Source organism: Corapipo altera, unplaced genomic scaffold, assembly GCF_003945725.1.
Source record: "Corapipo altera isolate COAL_440 unplaced genomic scaffold, ASM394572v1 56, whole genome shotgun sequence".
NCBI classification, from domain to species: Eukaryota; Metazoa; Chordata; class Aves; order Passeriformes; family Pipridae; genus Corapipo; species Corapipo altera.
In genome coordinates this window covers 11,000,642-11,024,536 of record NW_020884896.1, presented here as the reverse complement: position 1 = coordinate 11,024,536, position 23,895 = coordinate 11,000,642, and the positions used below count along the sequence as shown (strand labels likewise).

General features: G+C 43.8%; 2 protein-coding genes across 4 annotated transcripts in view; one reads left to right on the top strand and one right to left on the bottom strand.

The window, feature by feature from the left end:
• CCDC186 (coiled-coil domain containing 186) overlaps positions 1–11,309 on the top strand; it is a 36,235-nt gene extending 24,926 nt beyond the window's left edge. For both annotated transcript variants that reach the window (XM_027647909.1, XM_027647910.1), the window contains 6 exons: positions 2,006–2,261; positions 2,876–3,065; positions 4,138–4,218; positions 5,253–5,463; positions 6,529–6,748; positions 7,442–11,309. In XM_027647909.1, coding sequence (XP_027503710.1) covers positions 2,006–2,261; positions 2,876–3,065; positions 4,138–4,218; positions 5,253–5,463; positions 6,529–6,748; positions 7,442–7,525 — 1,042 coding nt within the window. In that variant the 3' untranslated portion in view covers positions 7,526–11,309. The remainder of the gene's footprint in view (positions 1–2,005; positions 2,262–2,875; positions 3,066–4,137; positions 4,219–5,252; positions 5,464–6,528; positions 6,749–7,441) is intronic.
• The window catches only part of ADRB1 (adrenoceptor beta 1), a 35,214-nt gene continuing 18,073 nt past the window's right edge, over positions 6,755–23,895 (bottom strand). The window contains exon 3 of one of the 2 annotated variants that reach the window (XM_027647914.1): positions 6,755–7,341. In XM_027647914.1, the coding sequence (XP_027503715.1) occupies positions 7,337–7,341 (5 nt within the window). In that variant the 3' untranslated portion in view covers positions 6,755–7,336. Of the gene's footprint in view, positions 7,342–22,643; positions 23,410–23,895 lie in introns of those variants that run through there. The other variant, XM_027647913.1, reaches the window with a different exon arrangement.

The following is a 23,895-nucleotide window of genomic DNA, read 5'->3' as shown; positions in this document are numbered from 1 at the left end:
GGAATTCATTCTGCTGTGTCAAAGTTTGCTCATTTAAGAATGTGAGGGAAATAATCTCAGAGAAGGGTTGGGCTCATGCACAGTTCAGGAGTGTCTGAGCATAGTCATGTTTCTGTGTGGTACATATGGACCAGGATATACAAATGCTCTCCACTCTGCTGGTTCTGGTTGTGCTGCATACATGGAGATAGATAAATGTCAGCTAAGCAGAACCACCTGCATGTGTTCCTCTTGTGCTGTTAAACAATTCTCATCACAGAAAAACACTTCAGTAATTATAGACCTTCCTAAGGGTTTAGACAATTAAACTCTTTCCATTTACTGTGTGCTGGTCAGCCGTATTGTCACCATGTCATCAGCCTTTCTAGGGAAACTGCAATGAGTGAGAGACAACTGAAGCCTACACTTGGATCAGTAACAGTTATTTTTCACTTGGAATCTTGCCAAATGAATTAAAGCGACTGTGATCAAAGTGTGAAACTACAAATGTGTCTTTCCAGTTATCTTTTCCTCTTGGTAATTGAGACATGCTTAAATATCTGTCTCTCATTCCTATTCAATTTGGATTTTTTTTTTTCAGTATCTGTGCCATACAACATTTATTATTGCTACATCCAATTTCATATTGTCTTTTATTTCTCTTTTAAAAGATTTTAACATGTTTTTGGTACTCCTTAGAATGGTAAAGTTGTGCAATATCAACCACAGATTTAAAACTTGGACTGGTAAATTCCTGTTACCATCTGTGAAAGAGAAATCCTGGAATTTTGCCCTTTTTTTACCTGTTATTTTATAGAATAAATAAACTTAACTGCCCTTCATTTTCTTGGAAGCAAATGGAAGGAATTTCATCTTCATTCACACAAAATTGTACCTATTTTCTTCATGAGAAAAAAATAGAGGAGTCAGATTTCTTTAGCCTAGGGAAGAAAAGATGGAAGGCAAACATCCTGAAATGTATAAAAGGCTATATTATACAGGGAATGTTCAGCTATCCTTGTTCAGTGGAGCAAGATGATTTTAGGTTGAATGCTGGGAAGAACTTTGTGGCTGAGCTGGATACTGATCACCTGCAGCGTTCCCTGGTCTCCCTCACTGGCAAACTTGAAGGATAAGCTAGAGATCTCTTTTAGAATGGTCTAAACATTTAATTTTGCCTGGTTCAACCCTGACTGTAGGCATGGATTTCTCCTGTCATAATGAAACAACATATTTGAAAGTGTAAAATATAAGCATAGCCTTCTGGCATAGATTTTTAAATGGGAGCTATAGGTGAGATTGCAGCACAAATGACTGAAAAAAATCAGTGTGGTGGTTGTTCAACCTTAAGTCTTCTGAAAGATGGAATTAGCCTAAAAGGACTTTAAAGGCAGGGTGCAATACCTTGGATCTTATCACTTTCTTTAAAGTGTTGATGATAACTGAAGATACAGCATTTTTCAGTCAAATGGATTGCATGTAATAGATCAAAAGTGTCCTAATGGGAGTGTTTCAGTAGAAACAAAAACTTGTTTTGTAGAGGGAGGGACTTAATTTTTGGGGAAGGGATAGTGGAGTAAGATAGGTCCTTTGATTCATTGCTTGGATAAGGATGTTTCAGAAATCACTGTACTGCTGCCTAGAGAAGCCAGAACTGGAGTATATCCCCATCTCTTGAAGACAAGTCCTCTTACAGAATGGCCACCTTTGCAGACCTTCCTCTTACCTGCTGGATCTGGTTTTGGGGGTTTTGTTTGTACCCTGTTCTGAAGCTCAAGAAGTTGAATGTAGAGAGATGTTCTTCCTTGAAGGGAGCTAATGCCTGCATGTCCTTCTGTGGGGTGCACTGCAGCATGTCATGAAGTGAAAACTTTGACGTTTAAAATCATCCAGTGACTAACAGATGCCCCAGGGTCACTAATTGTTCCCCTGCCTTCTTTGAACTTGACCTGAATGCCTTTATTTCAATAAGATGTCATGTCTTTAAGCTCAGGTTATCCCTAATAAGATATAATTGTTTTGACAGAGATGAACAAGAAATCAATGCTTTAAAGGAAGAAATAGATGGTTTCAATTCTCTGGTTGCTGATCTCCAGAAGGACATTGAAGGTAGTCGGAAAAGAGAATCTGAGCTATTGATATTCACTGAAAAATTAACCAGTAAGAATGCACAGCTTCAGTCTGAAAACAATTCCTTGCAGAGCCAGTTGGATAAGCTTTCTTACAGCGAAAGAGAGCTGCAGAATCAGCTGGAATGTGTCCAACAGACGAAAGATGATCTGGTGAGTACAGTGTGCAGCTTGATTTTTGCACTAGTAAGATGTCTGATACAGATAAAGATGTTCCACATGAATACCACCTTGTGTCTTTGCTTACCTGACTGCAGTTTCTCATGGTGTTTGCCAGTTTGGTAGAATAGTGGCAGTGGGATATGAACACCTCATGTTCCTAAAGGAAAAGAAATTCTGAGGTGCAATGCACTGGAATGAGGAGGTGTTATTGTGTTGCTCTTTCTGGGAGTAGAGAGTGGTTCTCTGTGCAGCTGTCATTGAAACAAACGAAAGGTTGTAATATTCAGTGAAATTTATTACTGTAAACTTTCTCAGGTCCTGTTTGTAGTATGAGATAAATGTAATTTTTAGTAAACTTAGTGTGTCGTGGAAGTTAATGTGACTGTACTGTACAGCTCTACAAGGCTTTGTACTTTATCATTCAGATGTTTTAGAGATAGTTCAGGAATCTTACTATTCATCTGCAGGGCTATTGTTCAGCCTAAATAATAAATGTAAAATGTGAAAGATTCTGAGGTGAAAAGTGCAGTTAGAGCTGTTGAGCATACAGTATGGTTAGGCTAGAATGTTTTTGTAGATTACTGAAAATAAAATTACACTTTCAGGCCACCAGGTTACAGAAGGAGGAGGATCAACGGAAGCTGGAGGTTGAGACGCTGCAGACCCAGGTGGCATCAGAGCAGGAGGAACGAGCAGCACTGAAGACCCAGGTGGATGAGCTCAAGGATGACCTGGCTACCCAGAAGCGCAAGCACGCAGCAAACCTGAAAGACCTCACAAAACAACTTCAGCTAGGTAGAAATTATTTTCAGTTATGAGTCAGCCCCCCTCTGTAAATCCCTTCACAGTGTCTGGTAGAGAGCTGTCTGTGTGTGTGTGCACTGCTTGAGTGTCACCCTTCAAGCTCTCCCTGTCCCTAATGAGAGTGAGTGAACAAGTTAGATCTTGTGGAAGCTGCAGTTATGGACCTTTGTGTCAATTTTTGGTCTTAAATGTAACTCTTGAAGTGGGCTTAGACCTAAAATGAAAGATTTGTTTCAAAAGAGCTTGGTCTTTGTTATGATGTATGTGACTACTGAAATGTCACTGTGGGTATATATGGATCCTGGTCTGTGTAGGAGTATATTCAAAAGTTGCTAGAAGTTTCCTAGTTGCTGACTGTATCAGGAATTGCTGGTGACAGTTATTTTTTTAGTACTTTAGAACACTTCAGTTTTTAAAAGCTGGATGTGGAGGGACTGGTGACTAACTTTTTCTATAAATAGAAGCCATCAAATACCCAATAATACATATGTTCTGAATGCAAATAGATCTGAAGGTAATCAAGTCTGTTTAAAGTGTGTTTTAAAGATGTCCTGTTGGCATTGTGAAAGACAAGTTCCATACCCCTTTTTGTACATAAAAGAACAGCTGTGTGCTTCCCTTCTTGATCCCTAGTGAATGAGCAGTGCTTCTGGCACAAGTACTGCACTGGGCTGGCTGTAGTGATACAGTTATCAGATGCTGGAACAGAGCTGCCATTCTTCTATTCAGGAGTTATTTACATGGCAGTCCTAATCAAAAGTAAAATCAAATTTAGTCTTACTGTTCCCAGTTAATCCTATGTATGACATTACCCGTTTCAATTGGCTGCAGTGTTTAGGGATTGTGGCGGATGATACATTCAGGTGCTTCATGGTCAGGGATGGAGAGAGATGGGGAGCTGTTTGGTTTTGGGTTTTATCTTTAGTTACTACCATTATCTTTTGGTTTTCAAGCCATGTTAAATTAGTGCAGGTAGAGGATTAGAGTTTTTGTATGTTGGGTAACACTGTAATTTTTAGTTTTTAATCTGCTGTTGGTAACCATCACTTTGTTACACTTTTAGCACGGAGGAAATTGGATCAGATTGAAAATGGTAATTATGACAAAGAAGTCAGCAGCATGGGGAGCCGTTCCAGTTCATCAGGTAATACAGCACAAAGCAGGGCTGCCAAAAAACCTTTTGATCTTAACACAGCTGCCATGATGTGCTGCCGTGAGCCTCTCTCTTTCTGTGGTTTGTGCATATGCAGTGTGTGGGCAGCCTCCCAGTAAAGCTGACAAAATAGCCTTCAAGCACCAAAATGGACTTTGGCTGACTGCAGTTGTAGGTGCTTAAGATATTAAAGTGTAATGTTTATGTATCTCAGTTCTTTTTAAATACCTATCTGTTTTATTTTGTTGCTTTTATGTTTGGAGGAAGCTCAGAGGACTCCAGTTTATACAGGACCCTTTTACATGCTGCCAGAGGCAAAAAAAAAAAAAAAGAGCAGTGTCTTCCAGCATTGTTTAATTGCCATATTGACAGTTGCAACTGTGTAAATGATAAATCAATTAACATCATTAGAGGCATCGGTGGGTTTGTGTAAAATTCATTACTTTCTATCTGGGTTAGAACTAAAGCAGTGATCTTCAGCACTGAAAATGACATCTGTTTCCTTCCTTTGTATCTTTGGGGTTTAAGTGGGGTTTGTTCTGTCAAAGTGTCCTGTAACATCACTATATGAGAGAGACAAATGCTTAGAAAGAAGAACAGAAAGTAGAGAAAGTACTTCAAGCTTTAAGTGATCAGTGCTGTGGAGTGTTTATACGTAGGGCTTTGTCAGTCTGTCCAGTTTTCATAGTGGTGTAATTTTAGTGGACTCCAAAATGGATATATTTAAAATCAGCTCAGTCTTGTACCAGGTTAATGAATATGAAGGTATTTAAGCAAGAGGAAGCATTATTGAAGGAAGCACCCTTTGGCTAAAGGAAGTACGCCCATAAGAGGGGACTGCACTGCTGTCTCAGCCTGTACTGGTGTAAGGATTGTTTATAGAAAACCCCACTAACGTACAAGGGAAACCGACATCCTGAAGAAAACATCCTGAGCTCCTGAAACAATGAATGCATGCACTGCACTGGTGGGGCACTTCTGGAATAAATGCAAAAAGAGTTTGTACAAATACACGTGTGTTTCAGGGTCCCTTAACGCGCGCAGCAGCAATGAGGATCGGTCACCTGAGAATACTGGATCTTCAGTAGCTGTGGATAGCTTCCCAGAGGTGGACAAGTCTGTCCTGGTTGAAAGAATACTGAGGCTACAGAAGGCACATGCTCGAAAAAATGAGAAGATGGAGTTTATGGAGGATCACATTAAACAACTGGTGGAGGAAATCAGGAAAAAAACAAAGTATGTTCTGTGCTCTGTTTATACAGTTTGTCAGTGTTGAGCTGATGTACTAGATAAATAGTCTGGATTTTATGTAAGACAAGTAATTGTCTAAAGGAAAATGTTTAAAAATAATAAAAATATTGCAGTGACAGTAGATTTTAAAAGTAGGATTAGTCTTGGGTTTTTTTTCCTTATCTTTCCCTGGCAGTTATAGTAATTGCCAGGTTTTTGACAATTATTACTATTACTAAATTTTTTCAGGAGGAATAGACTGCTACAGGTGAGTTTTTGTTAGCAAAATGGTCACTAGGTGGCTGATTTGAGGTGGGCTGCTGCCACTGGCTAACAGAAGAGTCCATTCTCTTCCTGTGCTTAAAAGAGTGCTGATTGTAAGTGTTTTGGAAGGAGAATCTGCATAACTGCAGTTGGTAGTCTGGCATATGTATCAGAGAAGTAATGTATATGAGCCAAAGGTGGCCAGTAGTTAATATGTGAGACAAGATTCCACTTAAATGGAAACCATCTTACAGGATAATGTCTGGAACATTAGTTAGGAGGGGAAGGAATGATGGCATATGCCTTCCTCTGGAAAGTGCACTTGCCTGTTAAGAATAGCCCTTGCTTAATGAGTCCATACATTTATGCCCATCTGGTCCCATTTCACAGAACATGATCACAGCTTGGGAAGAGTCCTGAGAAGAGACTGTATAATTTTTGTCTCATATATAGAAAGCTTAAGATTCTCTGTCTGGAGTCTTTCAGTGAAGAAAAGTAGAGACATCTTTTTTAAGTACCTTTTTTGTCCCAGTAGCTTTTCAGAATACTTCTAAATAAGAAAAACCTTGTGCATTGTAGTGCCTCATCTCACCAGCATCTCCTCTATCACTTTTGGTATCCCAGGTTTTCCTCTGACTTTGAAATTGCAGGAGTAAATTTTTACTGTCTTTTTAGTAATATAGTACTGCTTGTAAATAAAATTACTCGTGTCAGGAATCTGAAGTTACTTCAGTGTCTGACTTTTCACTGCCTTTCACAACAGCATAACGCTGTGATGTTGTTGTTTTTATTTCTTTTATTCCCCAGAATTATTCAAAGTTATATTTTGCGGGAAGAAGCTGGAACACTGTCATCAGAGGCCTCTGACTTCAACAAAGTACACCTGAGTAGACGGGGTGGGATTATGGCATCTCTGTACACATCTCATCCTGCAGATAGTGGTCTCACATTGGAACTCTCCTTAGAGATAAACAGGAAGCTACAGGCTGTGTTAGAGGATACATTACTGAAAAACATTACACTGAAAGTGAGTACCTATGCCAGTTCTTTCATTCTTGTGCTTCTGAAATGCTGCCTTCAGAAATGCATGGAGTTAAAAAGCTTTTCAGAAGTCAGCTCATTGTGAATTGGTTAACCAGAGAGTTATATGGCATGATCCATGCTGAACCTCTGGTCTGGGACCCTTGGAGTGCAGTGCATTGATGGGTTGATGCTTGAAATAAAGTCTGGCCTGCCTAGGCCTTCAGCAGGGCAGGGTCTCTCTGTGCTCTGGCCCAGTCACATGGAGCCAGGAGCACGGGCTCTGCCTGCCTGGCCCTGTACCAGCACCTGGGTACCCTCCTGAGCTATTGGGGCAGCACCTCTGCTGCAAGGGAATGAGTCAGGCTGGAAAACAGTGTGCAGGCTGCCAGCTGGACTGCAGTGTTCTGCAGAAGTTGGAGATCTCTTCCTGTAATTATAATTCCCCTTGAATGCTGTACTTTCTAGACATCCTGTACAATATTAGTAACTGCAGAAAAAGACTTGCTGAGAGGTTTGTGTCCTTTATTGAAGTGAACTTGGTTTTCTCCAACTCTGTCTAATCATTTGCATTTGTTCCGAGTACTTGAAAGTATCAACCTGCTGACATAAACAGTAATTTTGACTTATTAGTGTATTTTGTGCTGATTGACTCCTTTTCCTGGTATAACTTGCCTTATCATTTTTTTTCCCCTCAAAGGAAAACCTTCAAACTCTAGGAACAGAAATAGAACGGCTTATTAAACACAAGCATGAACTGGAACAGAGAATAAAGCAGACATAACTAAAACTTCTATGGACTAACCAACATGAAGATGCAGAAAAGGCAGGTGCTACAGACCACTGTTTTTTACACTTTGCCTGCCAGCACAAGCATCTGGTATTTTGCAAAAAAAGCCTTTGACCACAGAGGCTTAGTTGTGTGAGAGATTGACAGGGTTTGGCATCACTGTGGTTCTGTCAACCCAGTTCCAGCCTGAGGAGCTGCTGAATTTCACTACACACTACATTTATCTAGAACTTTTATTTGAAAGGACATACAGATGCTTTGCAGTGCATACTACATTTTGAGTGAGTTGCTGTGAGATTTTAATTTCTTCACTGTGTAATTAATCAGTCTCTTAATGATGGAGCTTGAAAAAAATAAAGCCAATTATGTCTTAGTTGCTTTTGAACATATCCAGTGTTACTGAGCTTTAAGGGCTTTCAGACATTATTTCCTTTCTTGAATATTATTTCTGATCCTTAGGTTGATTAAGCATTTTTGACATATGCATGGAAAAGTGCTCTGTCACAAAATTTTGGGATTTAAGTGGTGGCCACGATATTGCATATTTTCTGCTTTAGATTAACATTCAACTGCTCAGTTTCTTTATTCAAATGAAGTGAAACAACAGTAAAACTAAGGGATTAAGAAGCATTCTGATTTAGGTCTTAAGTACATGTAATTGAAACCAATGTCAGTTCAACAAATCTTTTAAACCCTTGATCTTTAGGCATATGGATCTAAAGAAGTCTGATATCAAGTAATTGGTTAATAAAGATTTCTGAGCTTCTGTGTAACTAACAGCATTTAAGAAGTAGGAGTGTTAGTTGCCCGTTGTTCTGTAAGTACACATAGACATGGTGATTGCATCTGTTTCAAAGCCAAATGGAAGCTAACTAACTTTTCTTATTACCTGTGGCTAAACCAGTCAATGAGAGTAGTGGTAAAAAATAAGACATATATATTTAAATGGGATTTTAATCTATTGTTGGACTGTGAAAGTGGCACAGAAATCTGTGCAACTCCTTGATTTTACTGTTGTAAAGAATTAGTTGGTCAAAATGGCACAAACTGAGGGCTGTTATTTAGTCCTTCAGCGTCTGAGAGTGTTATGGAGGAAGAGTATCAAGGTGACAAAATTTGGGTTAGTCACAACATCATGTTCACATTTTAATTCTAGGATAAATACAGGATCTGAAATATCTCTGTTGCAGCAGTAAATGCATAGTTTCTGTATCTATTGCCTTTTGACCAAAATAAATAGGTCAGATTACAGTGTAAATATATACATCAGGTTTTTATTAAATACTTGAACTTCCTATTGACATGAAAACAGAGTCCCTGTACATTTACAATAGCAGTGCTTTAGCTATTTTAATCAGAAGGGGGGGTGTTGTAAGAATCTGTCTTACTGCAGGCACCTTTTGCATCCTACACATATGAATGACGTAGGAGTGTGTACTCCATTTTCAGGAGCCACTGAGTTGCTTGAGCTTTGTAATGAAACACACAGAGCAAAAGGGCCTGATTTGGTTTGAATAGTTTGGTTCAAGACAATGAGATTTCCTTATTACTTTAAAAATAGGCATCTCTGAAAGTCCTTGCGGGATCAAGACCTGGTTTGTGGTCCAGAGGGCTTCAAGAGCCTGGGATGACAGGTCCTTTCAGTGTCAAAGGATCAAGTATCTCTTTAGAAAGGGAGTGGGAACAAATTGTTTAAAACCTGACCGAGCATTATGTAGAAATTGCAAGCCTTTAATCTGGGTGGGTTTTTATACATCTATTTTTCTAATTCCTGAGAGCAGTGGTTATCTGAAGTGTTAGGGAACTTGGACCAGTCCAGTCATGGGACTACCTCTGCTTTACTGTTGTTTAAGTGATGTAAAAAGGAAAATACCTGGCTCTGCTGGAGCAGATTTGTCACCAGCTTCCAGGAAGTGAACAGACAGTTGTTTGTGACTGAGCTAGATCTTCTGCTGAGAGAAAGTATTTTAGAACAATTTGCATGCTAAAACATAGCTTAGCTCTTGTATGTTTGTGTTTTCATGCTTTAATGTACCAGATCTCCAGATATTTTCAGGCGTTCAGCTGAATGACTCCAGTATTTTAGATACCATGTTAATATTGTAATCATTTGATGTACGTTCTCCAGGTGTACAGTGTGAATGAAGGAGAGGTGTGGTGCAGATGGAATCAGTGCAATGATGTGGAAATTCTTATTTCTTTTTGGCATGGTTGTTTCTCCTTTTAAGTTATTTGAGAAACCCAGTTAGCTGTCCTCCTGCCCTGCTGGCAATGCTGCTTACTCTTTGTAGCACTAGGAACTTTTCAGACTTTTTTTTTTTTTCTTGGTCATGGAGACACACAAAGCTGACAAAATATCACGTTGTTTACTGTGCACGGTACTTTCATGGACCAAAGTTGTCATCCACAGGTGTTACTTGAAACACATCTGTTAGAGATGGAAATGTCATTCTAGCTTGCACAGTGGCAAATGACTCTCTAGTTAGCCCAGAATGTGATGAATACCCGATGGTGTCAGCCAGCAACTTTACTTGATGATGTTCCTCATTTTTGAGAGGCAATGATGTATTAGCCATAAAATGTTGCTGGCAGGCCAGGTGCCGTGGTTTCCATGGGATTACTTGTCAGGAGGGTGATACTGTTGGTGCACTTAAAGAGAACACTTTCTGTGGAAAAATGTGTTCCTGTGGGGTGGTTCACACAGGTGAACACCAGCTGGTGTAGAGTGGCTGCAAGACTTGCTTGCAATCACATTCCACTTATCTTTGTTTTGGAAACTTTACATTATGAACCTGAAACTGAAAACTGTCCTCCGATAAACTGAATTTTAGAGATAAACTAATTATGAAGGCAGCCTAGAGCATTTAGGTACCTACCTGTCACTGAAATTCAGTGTCCTTTAGATGTGTAATTGCCACAGGCTGCTGTTGAAAATTCCCAGCTTGAAGCTAGTTGTGTCTTACAGGCTTAGTCATCTGTTTCTTAAATACTCAGGGTGCTCTTTTAATTCGAACATCACACATACAGATGTTGTTAGAGACCCTACAAGAAAGCTGCCTATGCTTTTCTACCCTCTGTAAAATTCAGAGCTTTCATTTTCTGAATGAAGCCAGACCCTCTGACCTGAGAAATACCATTTTATGCTATAGAAATCACTGGCTTTCTGCCATGTAGACTTGTGCAATATTTTTAATTATAATGTCCAGAAAAATGGAGATTGATTTCTTCCTTGGATATTTTCTCGTTATCTTCACTTGTTGCTGGCAACACCTGCAGTATCTCTCATGGAATATTTTTCATTACAATGGTTTGGTTCATAATTAAAAAAAAAAAAAAAAAGAAACTGTATCTCTGGCTTCCAGTGCATCAGGTGTCTGAATCTAGGAGGGGCTCGGAGAACAAGGCCTGTCAGAAAAGGGTCTTCACCCTTCCTGCTGTCAGCAGGAAGCACTGTGACTGCATACCAGCAGTAGGTGGCACAAGGAATCAAGTTTACCGTGTCCCACCTGTCCATCGGCAGATGGCTGCGGTGCAGGGGGAGCTGGGTGGTATTTAGAGCTTTTCCAAGATGGATGGGCGTTTCCTTCCCATTTTCTTGTCCTAACTGAAACTATGTTGAATCTTCCAATATATGTGTGTAAGTCATCCAAATATACACAGAATGTCTGTTGGTTTAATTTTGTAGATACCTGTTTCTGTATAAAGTTTTTGAAGATATTGCTATACCTTATGTATATACTGTACTTTGAAATAATAAACATACAAATGTATGAAAGTCTGTTTTGGGTCTGTGGTTTGTCCTGCTGTTTGTTTACCGCTGCCTAACTCGGGGTTGTGCTGAGGGCTCTCAGTGAGGGCCTGCGGGGGTGGCAGCGGGTGCTCACCTTTAGGGAGTGGGAGCCTCCCAGTCCCACAGTGCAGAGGTGTCCTTGTGATGCTTGTAAACAAGTACTCTGGGCTGCAAGGAGCTGGATTAACAGCTGACTGTTCTTGCTGGTGTGGAGGGCACCATCAAAGCCCCTTCTTATTCCCCCCCCTCGTGGAACAGGGTGGATTTCAGTGGATATAAGCAGCACGATCAGTGTTGGAGGCGTTGCTGCCCCGCCCAGCCTGGCAGGGCTGTGCTCGCTGCCAGCCTCCGCTTTCCTATTGCACCGTGTAAACAGGAGGTGGCAGTGCCTCTTCTCCGGTACTGCCAGTGGGTTTAACAGCAAAGCCAGCGAAAACAGGCCAGCACTCCTCTCCCTGCTGTACTTTATCCCTTGGAAACTGCGGTGGACAGGTGATAAGTGTGCTGCAGTTCAGTGCTGCAGTCCCAGTAAGCAGCCCCGATGCTCGACTCCACTTTTCCGTTGTGCAATATGAATTTGACAGTCCCGCAGTCACAGTGGCAAGGGCTGGTTCCTTGGCTGCAGCTCCACAGTTGGGATGCTATTTGCTGCTCTGATTTATTTATTCCCTTGTAGAGATCTAATGTGGTTTGTTTTTTAGCTACGATGGTATTGTTTTATAAAAATAGTAAGGGATGCTGTCTGGTTCCTGGCTGTTCATTGTGGCTGTGCTTATATTAAAAACCTGGGAATTGGATTTGGTGTGGGTTGTCCTGCCCTTGCAACCTCATCGTAGGGAGACATTAGAAAAGGAAAAAGGAATACTGTGAATGGGATAATAATGGAGTTTATTCAAGTATCTCCCTGAGTACCTTAAATTAGACAAGGTAGTATCCTATTTTCTGCTGAAATTTAATGGTAAACTACCACGAGCTTCAAAGGACTGGGGCTCCCGGTAAGTTTTCTGGTTACTGTTACCTGTCTGACCCTTTGCCAAAATTGTTTTGCAGTTTACCTTTTTTTCTTCCAGCCTTTTCCACTGATAGGAGGTACAGCTCTTGATGACAGATGTGACCAAAAATCAAGGCTCGTTTGTGCTTTCCTAATACTTAATGCTGTGTTTTGGAAACAAGAGCCTGAAGCTAAGCTTCCTCAAATACTAGTTTTGGCTTTGGTGGTATTTGCAAGTAGCCATTTGGTGAACCACTTCCCCTCCTGTTTTTAGGTCTGTATCTCAGGCTGACATAGCACAGCTCTGTGTGCAGAGGGTTCCTGTGGCACACTAGTGTTAAGTGCTTGGGCCTGAAGGAAGCCAGTCTGGTACTGGAGCTCTTGGGTGTTAAATATCTAACCAGTGTTAGCAGTTCGCTTCTCTGGCTGGCTGTGAACGAGGAAATCAGTGCTGCTATTTTTTCCTCCCTCTCTACTTTATTTTTAGGGTTTTCTTTAATAGCGAGCTCTGCTCAGGGTTTTGTTGTTGCGGTTGTTTTTAGGCTATTTTGCATTAAACCACAGTGGGTCTGTGCCAGATTTTGCAAGATTTTTGCATGCATAAATGTAACTGTTGCAGTAGAAGAGTGCTACTGAACAAGTTGTTCTCTCATCTAATGTGTCTAAATATGCTCTTTGATGTGTTTGTTGCTGTTCTGCTCCAGTAGATGCCCTTTAGCCAGGAAATCCTCTGGCCCTCGGGTCTCACTGTGCTCTTGACCAAATGCAGCTGCCCACTGATCTCGGCAGGGCTGCTCAAATGCCTCAAGTGGAGCACCTTGCTCACTAACCGGCTGAACCCTATGAATGTCTAAGAGCTTCTTAAGAAGGTTCTATTTTAAAATAATCCCATGTGCAGAGGAAAAGCAACAGAGGAAGCATGGAGAGAAGTCTGTGAGCTCTAACCAAAGTGCTGGTGTTCGACACAAGGTAGGTGAGCACAGCCTAGCAAACACTGCTGCTCCCTTTGGGGTGGTTGGTGAGTCCTTAAAAGCTGCCCTGGGCCATCCAAGCTGCAGGTCTTTGGGAACAGGTGCTGCCTTTGGAGATAGATTGAAGCAGGGTGCAACTGCAGGGCAGTGTTTTCAAGCTGCGCTGTGCAGGCTGCACTGTGAAAGGGACTGGTTAAAAATACTCTAGAAATGATAGATCTGAAATTATTTTAACTCCAGTCAGTGCCTGCCACAGGGGAGAGGAAGAAGGTGAGAATCACTTATATCAACACTGTGGGTAAAAGGAGCATATGGCCAAGTTAATGGCTGGAAAAACAAGCCTAGCACTGGTCAGCTTAAACCTGTTTTGTGAGTCTGTAAATTCTCTGGAAACTTTGGCAAGTACAAGAGGTTGAAACCCACCAAATTTTGGCTCAGAGTTCTGACCTGATCATGTTGTAAATGGCTTGTACTAATCAATTAGATTATCAGAGCAATATTGATTAGGTGGACTCTGGAAAATATTTAAGGTCTTCACCCTTCTGGAGAAGGGATCTTCAGCCAAGAAGTGAAATGAGAAATCAGAACAAGGTGCTGTCAGCTTCTCATGGACTTAACATCAGGAGTGACACAGGCTTATGGCAACCGGTCTGGAGATACCCTTTCCCCAGTCCCTTCCCCTTCCCATGTGTCTGATCTGGTCCTAGGGCTCACTGAAACCAATGGGGATGGCTGGAACAGGGAACAGGACTGTCCCACAGATGGTGTTATTGTCCACTGCTGTCCACCTGCTCCCAAGCTGTTCATGCAGCTCCCAATGCACTGCAGGTAACAGCTCAGCCTTTCGAGGCAAAGCAAGGAGTATTTGTTTTCCCTGGCAGTGCTGCCCTGTGACCTGCAGCATGTCAGAGGTGGTTGCACAGCTCCCACATCCTCCATGCTGTGGAGACAGAGCCCCTTGAGAGAGGCGGACAGCTGGCAGTGAAACCCTTCCACAGCTCCAGGTAAAACGTCCTTCGGAATCCACAGCTCCTTGTTTTGCTTGGCTTTAATCAGACATTTCTGGGGTCTAGAAAGATTCAGCTGGAGCCAAGCAAGTGTTTTCCATCAGCAAGGATTGGCAGAAGAAAGCCTCTGCTTCATAAACCATAAATCTGGTAAAGCAAGCAGCCATCAATCCAGGTAGCCATGGCTCTGGACACTGTGCTTTGAAGCCTTCATGGTCTTTCTTGGGCCATCCAACCCCAGTACCAAATGCTGGTAGGGAATGGCTGCCACTCTGGCACTTCAAAAATGTAGGCACACCTCTAAACCACGACTTGACCAAACACAGATTGGATTGAATTACCTTCACTCCTCAGGCAGGGGAGGCCCTTGGAAAAGAGATGTGGCAGATTTGGCAGTAAGCCTGGAGCACAAGGCTCGCACGTTACATTTTTTTTGTTTACCTGTATTATATCAAACTATTTCCTTCTCTCAGAATTTCCTTGCAGTCTACCACGGCTGCTTGTTGATGGTGAGAGATCAGTCAACGATTTCAAAGTGATTTGACCTTACTTGGGTTGGGGACAGAGCCCAGACCTTGGCTGGTAGTGGTCACCTTGTAATGTCAAAGCCACTGTGGTGTGTCTGTTCAGGCAAGTGCAAGCCATGCTGATGCACAGGGGTGGGTGAGCTCCCTCCAATCACACTGAAGAGAGCGGAATTTAGCTTTCCTTGTCTTTGGCAGTAGCTGAAACAATAGAAATGTCCCCAAAGGCCAGGGTATGCAAGCCAGCAGGGCTTCTCTAGAGACCAATAAATGGAGGAATTTACGTTTCATTAATTGTGTATCAGAGTAAACACTGGAAAAACACCAAACCAACCAACCAAAGCAGTGACTTTACCACTGACTGCTGGGGGAGGCTTCTGCCAAGAAAGCAGCCTTGGATCAGAGAGCAAGGAAGCAAAGCCTTTCCAAAGGGTGACTCAGAGCAGCCTTGCAGGCTCTTCTACTGACTCCCTGTCACCACCGTGCTGGATGGAGGCACGGAAGAGAAGCTCCTGTCTGGCCACAATCCTCTGTGTGCCTTGTGAGCCTGTCTCAGACACAGCTTCAGGGAGGTCAGCTGGGCTTCTGATCCCTCATGTCACAGAATCCTTTGCATTGGAATGGGCCTTAAAGATCATCTCATTCCAACCCTCCTGCCTTGAGGACACCTTCCACTAAATCAGATTGCCCGAAGCTCCATCCAACCTAAACTTGAACACTTCCAGGGATGGAGCATCCACAGCTTCTCTGGACAAACCGTGCCTCACCACCCTCACAGCAAAGAATTTCTTCCCAATATCTAATAAAAACCTTCTGGCCACTCTTCTTTAGATGCGGCCCAGAACACAGTTGGCTTTCTGGGCTGTCAGTACACATTTTCAACTCATGTTGAGCATCTTGTCAACCAATACCCCCTTCTCCTCAGGGCTGCTCTCAATCCATTCCCTACACAGCCTGTACTTGTGCTTGGGATTGGCCCGACACAGGTGCAGGACCTTGCACTTGGCCTTCATGAGGTTGGCACTGGTCCATCTCTGAAGTCTGTCCAGGTCCCTCTGGATGTCATCCCTTTGCTCCAGTGTGTTGATCACTCCACACAGCTTGGTATCATCAGCAAACTTGCTGAGGGAGCACTTGATCCCACTGCCTGTGTCACCGATAAAGATGTTAAACAGCATCAGTCCTGGCACCAACCCTGGAGGATGCCACTCATCACTGGTCTTCAATAGGGCATTGAGCTGTTGAGCACAACCCTTCTAGTGTGGTCATCCAACCAATTCCTTATCCTCCAAGTGGTACATCCATTAAACCCATGTCTCTCCAGATGAAAGACAAGGATGCTGCGTGAAACAGTGTCAAATGCTTTTTGCAATTGCAGACTATGTTAAGGTGGAAAATTCACATATTTTCTAACATGAGATAGTTCTTTTGTTTTTTCCATCTACTGGCCACCAGAGATCTGATAAATGCAACAGCACAGGAACCTTGAAGGAGCTACTGTCCCCTTACCAACCTGCAGGTCATCAGCTGGGGCAAACATCCGAGCGGGGACTAAGTCATTGGAGCAGTCAAGGAGGGACTGGAAAAGGAGCCAGTCTTCTTTGGAGAGAGACCAAAGAAGACCTGTTAGCTGATGCCATGAGGGCAACCAGAAAACCCAGCTTGCACTGTCAGGAAGGTAGAGCAGACCCTGTGATGAGCCTTTTGCTTGTGGGACTTTCCTACTTGAATGGAGGGATTGGGTTGGTCTGTGACACTCTAAGGCTAGGCCTGAATGAAGACTTTATTTCATTAAAACATCATGCTTGCAAAAAAAAATATTCCCTGGCTCAGTTTTGTTCCCTTGATGGGTTTTAGACGTAGGCAAGCTCAGGCTGAGCACTATTAAAAATGGTTTCAAGAAAATGGGGTAGTTGGGTGAGCAAAACCACCAAGAAGTGGTGTGAATGGCCCCTGCAAGTGCTGCCCCCTGCCCAGCTCTGCTCAGCCTCTCTGGCTGCTCCTCCAGGGTCCTCAGGCTGGGGGAACTGCCTGTTCCCAGAATTGGCTTAAAATCAATGTGCAGGGGAGAAGAAAAAACTGGCTAGCTGATGAAAGACTGAGAGATGGGGGGGGGGGGGGGGGAAATAAATGGTTTTTTAAAAAGGCTGTCCTGGCACAAGAGCAAACCCCACTTGCTTTTGGAGTGTCATGGCCTCTCATCTCTTCCACAGAATGAACTCAGGGTGCTGCAAGCCCAGATCTGGAGTGCAGCTGACAGCATGATCTTAACTTCAACCCTGAGGCATCCAAACATGCACTTCTGAGTGGCTATATATGAAAGAGAAACAGAAAAGTCTGGCTTTCTCTGGAAATGTGGCACAGAAATGGCTTGCACAATCGTATTTGCTTTGGAGGTTCTTTTTGGGAAGTGTTGCCTGTTCTGGGCTGTGTGTCATCTCCCAACCCCATGAATTTTCCCTTCCCCTCTTTATTCTCAGTGCTCCTGTGGGTTGGCTGCCTGTGTGGGAGCCAGGGAGCCCAGACCCTGCCAGACCTCACTGAGCTTCGTGATTACTGACATCATGTTTCCACCAATAGCAGCAGGACATGGCAGTGCAGGGACCATCCCCTGGGCTCAACCTTGTCCCTGGACAGAGACCACAGAAATAGCAATGTATGGGCAGGGGGAGAGGAAAGGAAGATGCATATTTTAACTTAAGGCATTTATAGGATTTCTGATGGGTTTAGAGGAGAAAACAATTGGGTTTTTTTGGGTGGGGTGATTCCTTTGGTTTTGTTTTACAAAAAGTACAGGCAAGAAATATAATTTGTAATATAAGAAAACACAATCCTCTACTGGCAAAATATACGTGTGATTTGACTGTCAGCTCTTAGAAGAAAGGGCAAATTGTGTTAAAACAGTACTGGGGATGAAAAAACATGAGCATTTGAATGAATTTGCCAAGAGCCCTGCACTACTGTTGTGGGAAGCTGGAGACGCCTCAAAAGAAGAACTTCCAGGAGTAAGAAACAGCTTTGCTAAATAGCCCAGGGAAAAATACAGTCTTAAGCCCATTCTGTTGGGAAAGTGTGCATCCAGGAAAGGACAAGCAAAATGTGACAGTAGAGCTGTCCGTAGAGCTGGCAATGGTGCAGTGACAGAAACCTCTCAAAAGTACCCAGATATCCTTCATAGTTCCTTTGAAATCCCTTTGCACAGCTGCTGACAAAGATCTGAAAATGTCTAGTGCCAAGCACATACATCTATCATGCTGGGTAATGTTGCATCATCATTTCTCGATGATTGTGTTTTCCTGTCCCTGTCCCTCTGTTGTCCCATGTGAAGGTTAGAGCAGAAGAACTTGGGGACCAGCAGCACTGGGCATTGCCTGTGCAGAACAAATAGTTCTTGATCTTTGCAGGCATCTTCTAGACACTGCTATCATAAAGAAAACTTCAAAGATTTCATGTAGTAGAATTACAGCTTTAATCCAAGATAAGTACTGATGTATGAAAATTAAAGGGGCAGAGTGTGTTTGCCAGTTGTGACTGGGCAAGGAAAGAATTGCAAAACCAGTCCTTTTGCAGTTTGGGTTTGCAGAGGCAAGGGCAAGGTGCACAAAAGGGGAAGCAGAGTGTGCAGCTAGCGAGTGTACATGTCTGCAGAGATGCCCTAACTGCAGTGCCAAGAAAATCAGACCTTCAGCCAAGAAAAACAACATTAAAATGATGCAATGACATAAGCTAAATGCTGGTCGTGGAATCTAAATTACACGCAGAACAATCAAGAAGGAAAACACCGACGACATTCGCTTGTGTAACAGGGGTGTTGACCTCACAGCTGGCAGGCAAGGAAGGGCACAAGTGCAGACACAAGTAAAACCAGGGATAGGAGGGGGGACTTGACCTTGCTGAAAGCATCAACCAGGCCTGTCCCTTAGGGGTGATACTGAAGTATCACAAGACTGCTCAGGTTTGTACATTTTAAACTAGTCCATTTAAAATCCGCCACACTTAAAAACCTCACTAGGACAGACTCACCTGATGAGCAGAGCAAGGCAAGAAAGCTGCAGCTCAGCACCAGGACAACTGCCTCTTGCTCAAACAAAAAGCTGGATAAGGACATGCTTAGCATTTTTTTAAAAAAAAAGAAGGAATACACTTCACCAAGGGCTTTGAGATCTCTGATCAGGAGACGTCCTACCTGTAAGATAAGTACTGAGGGTTGCACTGCAGGTGGGAGACAGATGTGGGTTATGTTCTCTAGGTTTCTGCTCCATGTCTTGTATAGGCTATGAAACTTTTGTGATGCTGGCACTACATATACTAGCAATGCAGTCAGGTTATAGAAATAGACATGAGAAAATGCAAATATAGATCCAAACAAAAATAAAAAACATCCTAACTCAGACCCAACACTGTATTGTGCTAAAAAGCAGTGAACAAAAATGTCTCATTTGGGGTTTAAAAGGCATTTTATTCACTCAACACCCTTTATTAATGGGATGTGTTTCTAGAGTATCTACTGATGAGTAGCATTTATTATATGTGCTTCACAGCTTCATCTATATTTTAGACTATAATATAAGCAACACAATACAACCCTTGATAAGTGGGAGAGAGGAAATGCATGCACAATACAAGATGTTCCCATCAAAAACTCATCTCCTCTTAGCGCACAGAGGACCTACAGGACACGGTCAGTGTTGCTCAAATACAAACACACTTCAACAAGCACCCCCTCAAATCGGGAAGGAGAGATCATCTGGTGCCTCTAAACACAACCTTCAGTTATCATGTCCTCAGAAACACCTGGATGATCCCAGCCTCGCCTTCAGACTGGGGTGGTGGGATGAGCTGCAGGCTCATTTCAGGCCATTTGTGGTGGACCCACGCAGCAACTCACCCCACATCCAGGCAGCAACTGAAGAGGGAGGCTCTTGCAAAGAGCTTTCAGTGGGAGCCTCCCAGCAGGCTCAGACCCACAGCCAAATCACTTCACACCCTGCCCTCCCCTCCTCTTGCCCCTAAAATGCCTCTTTGCTGGCAGCTTTGAGACCTACAGGCGAGAAAGGAGAGGCAGCACCCAGGGTCATCAGGCTACAGAGAGTACCCAAGAACAAAAGATTAATTTTAATGTCCTGGCTTCAAGCAACCTTGGCCAATAGCTTCAGGAAGTCTTCATCATTTATGCGGAGGAGGAAGCACCTGGAAATCACAGAATTAATTTGATCTGAAGAGACTGTGCTCTGGAAAAACACATGTGTCAGGCCCCATTACTCAAGATTGCAGGGGCAGGGACGGGACAAGCCATGAGTGGTGAGCAAGTTTGAGTGTGCTGGATGCCAATCAGTGGCATTGGTTCAGCCATGTGTTTCCTCAAGCCAAAGTCCCAGCTCAGCTTGGCACTGGGCTGTGCATGCCCTGGCTGGCCAGGCTGGCGTTGAGCAGGGAGCCATCCCTTCCCCACAGCCCTGCTCTGAGAGGAGGGGTGATATCAGAAATAACCAGGGGAAAAGGGAGAAGAGGAAGGTCTGGAAGGGCAGTTCTAGGCCCCTCCAGGGATGGACATCCCACATGGGAGCCAAGTCCCATAGGAGAGGCAAATCTCCTCTTCCAAGGCCTGACAATCCATGTGTGAGCTCGGCAGCTTGCACTGCATTTAATATAACAGGTAGTGACGAAAGCCTCGCTGCTTCTCATTGCACAGTAAGAAAAAAAGGTGACAGCTGGTGACAGCTGTAACCAGCCAGTGTGGGGCCAGGGCTGTGCAGTGCTCTGGGTGTTGGGCAGAGGTTTTCTGAGGTGGCACCAGACCCTGTTGTGTCCCTCTTTCTAATTCCTCTTAAAAACATTGAGTTTCAGGATTGTTTATCCTGAACTCCACTCCCCACACTGCAGACACTGACCCTGATGGCTTTTTAAAGGGGATATATCCATTCTCTTTGGCTAAATTTGCTTGTGAGTCCTTGCAGCCCCACCTGCTCTCACACCCCACATTTAGGATGTTTTCAGAGGCAACTGTAGTGCAGCAGGGACACTGTAGAGAGCTGGAGACTACCTACCATGGCCAATAGGCTCCTTATTGGAGGTGTCACCAAGTTGGGAGCTAAAACCACCCTTAGTATGCATCACTTCTTCTAAAGATGATACTGATGGCTTGAGAGAGAAAGTTCATTTGAACTTTTCTGTCCCAAAAGTAAGCCACTATGTTTTGGTGTGTAACAAGCAGACACAGGACTTCATGATGCCTTGATGTCATCTGTATGCACTCTGCCCCAGCCATGCTGCAGTGCAAACCTGCGATGGGGTTTGACTTTTGTTCTCAGTGCAGAGGATCCCAGCAGCTCTTGGGAAATCAGAGCCAAGAGACTGGTCTAAAAGGGGCTAAGGACATGTGTCCCACCCATGATTTCAATGATAATGATAACGAAAGACAGGCTAGTGACCAAGTACCAAACTAGGACAGGGAAGGAGGTTTGATTTCCCGTTGCAAACTGGGAGAACATTGCAAGCCACACAGCCTTGCTGTCGGCAGGGTCGAATGCAGACATGTTCCCCCCCAGCCCTTGTTTTGGCACCATGCTGTGCCCGAGCAGTGCCACATTCCTACATGGACTCACCTCAGCTCCATGGCCAAATGCTGCACATGCAATGGAGTTAAACAAACTCCAGCACAAAGCTAAACATTATGTGTGTGTTTATCACCCTTGTGCTCTGAGTGAGTACAAATAGGCTGTGCATTAAATCACACAAACAGGCTGAGAGGCTTCTAACACTGTTTGGGTCATGGCCTGTCAGGTGGTTGTAACTCAGTTGTACTTCCTAGCTCTCCCTTTCCTTGTGTGAGAGGCTGCCTTAGTCCATAGCTACCAGGGAGAAGTGGTGTTGTTGCAAGTTTGAGATGTGTCAGATAAAGGAAACGTGACAAAAATTCCTCAGTTTATCCACCAAGCCCATTTCACCTGGCAAAATTTGAAGTGCCACCTCTGCACTGCTGTGGGCAGGGGAGGGAGAACCAGAGCTTTTCACTGTCAGGTGGAAGGACATCCAGACCAGGACTGAGGCCACCCTATCTCCCCTCACCCCAAGCTGTGGTCCCACAAGCATTCAGCACATTGCACCCAGATAATATGTGTTGATGGGGGCTCAGAGAAGGGTTTTGCCAAGATGCTCAAGTGTCTTCTCCCATTTGGCACAGTTCAGAGCATGCTGCAGGGTCAGCAAAGGGGGTCAGCAAGCACAGGGAGCCTCTCAAGCTTCTCTAACCTGAGGAACTGCTTTTCTCTCAAAGCAGAAGCATTTCGTAAAATGCAACCACTACTTGAAGTGACCTCACAGGCATTTTCAGTAAGTGGTCACATAAGTCCTGAAGTAGTTGGACAGTTATTGGAAGAAATGTATGATAAAAGCCTTTCCACCCCCATCCCTCCCACCCCTACTTTATATTCCATGATTTCTTCCTTGTTTGAAATGATTCAGCAATAGACTCTCAGATAGTCTCCATCTGGTTAAAAATAGTTACTTGCCTCATATGGCTTTAGCATGGTACTGTCAACTGTAAAATGTTCCACCTTCCAAAAAAGTAGAGTGAAAAATGAAAGTGAGCTTTCACACATCATTACTCTCTGCAGTGAGACCTCCAGAGCTCATTCCAAACCCATCAAAGGAGGAGAGGCGGGCTGGGAGGGCGGGCAAGCAAGATGCTCGTGTTGCTGCCCGGTGCCCTGCGGGTCCTTGTGAAGCTTTGCCCCCTACACAAAAGTGACCAGGCTGATGGTTTGCTCATTTCCCAAAACAAAACACTAGATTATTTCCGAGAGACATTTATTTGTCGGATTTCTGGAATGTTAGAAGAGTTTAGTCATGGAAGCTGGATGTCCCCTGATGTCAGTTATGGGAATACACTCCAGCAGGGAACCAGTATAGCCCAGTTAGCTGAGTCACACTCCAATCACCCCATAGCACTGAGGCAAGAGGGCATGAGAGCCCAAAATCTGATCAGCCATCTCACAGCTATTGTCCTCTGTAGGCATGGGGATCAGTGATGGGCTTACACAGTGTGACTGGCTATCCTGGACTGAATGTGCTTTGGTGGAAAAAAAGGGTAATTTGATGGCAATAGTGGACAAATGGTGCAGGTGGGTTATTTCAGTTAGCTCTCTGTATCACTTGAATCTTGAATTTGTTTGCATTCAGGGCCAGCTGCTGGAGGGTGTGTGGTGGCACCCTTCTGCCACAGAGGTGTCACAGAGAGGTGGTATTGAGGCACTGCAGGGTGATAAATGGGAAGTGCATCAGGTCCAGCCTATGAGGGGGCAGATGGCACCTCTGCAGTGCCCACAGCCAGCTCCTGATGTTCCACCCAGGGAGGGAAGCATGGCACAGAGCTGCAGTCTGCCCCGGGGTCTAAAGTCAGAGGCTTGCAAGTCAGAGGCTTGCAGCCAGCAGCTGGAGCATTCATCAGGGCTTCTTCTGTTGCTGAGCAGCAAACAGGGTTGGTGATATCCACCAGCTCCCAGTGCTGAAGAACTTCAGAAAAGCCAGGGAGATGCAGAAGTATCCATTGGTTTTCACTGCACACCTCACAGCATCAGAAGTTGACTCTAGAGGCTGTATGACAAATTGCTGGTTAATACCCACATTAATTCATTTTTTCCCTCAGAGTTGCATTTACTGTGCATGCTGAGCCATCCTCTGCTCATTTCCTCAAGGTAATATGCTAAATCCTGCTCCCTGGACCATGGCAATCAGCTATTGCTGGAATACAATCAAGCTGCAGATGGCAGCTGAGGGAATCACAGGGATTCTGCATTGCTCAGCACCATGGTCAAATCCTGGCCAGCATTACTGGGGCAGGATTTGACCACAGAGCCAGACATGAGCAAGCCTGCTGCCTGCCCGTGGGGTGCTCTCAGTGCCCACCTCTGTCCTGGGCAGCACACTTGGGTGCTGCTGCTGCATTTGTGAGGTCTTGAAATACCTGTCACACTGCCATATCACCTCATATTGACCACCATAGTAAACATTTGTTCTGGGTCCCTCTTGACAAGACAAGGGATGAGTCTAGAAATTACTTCTACAGAAAGTGAGCGTTTT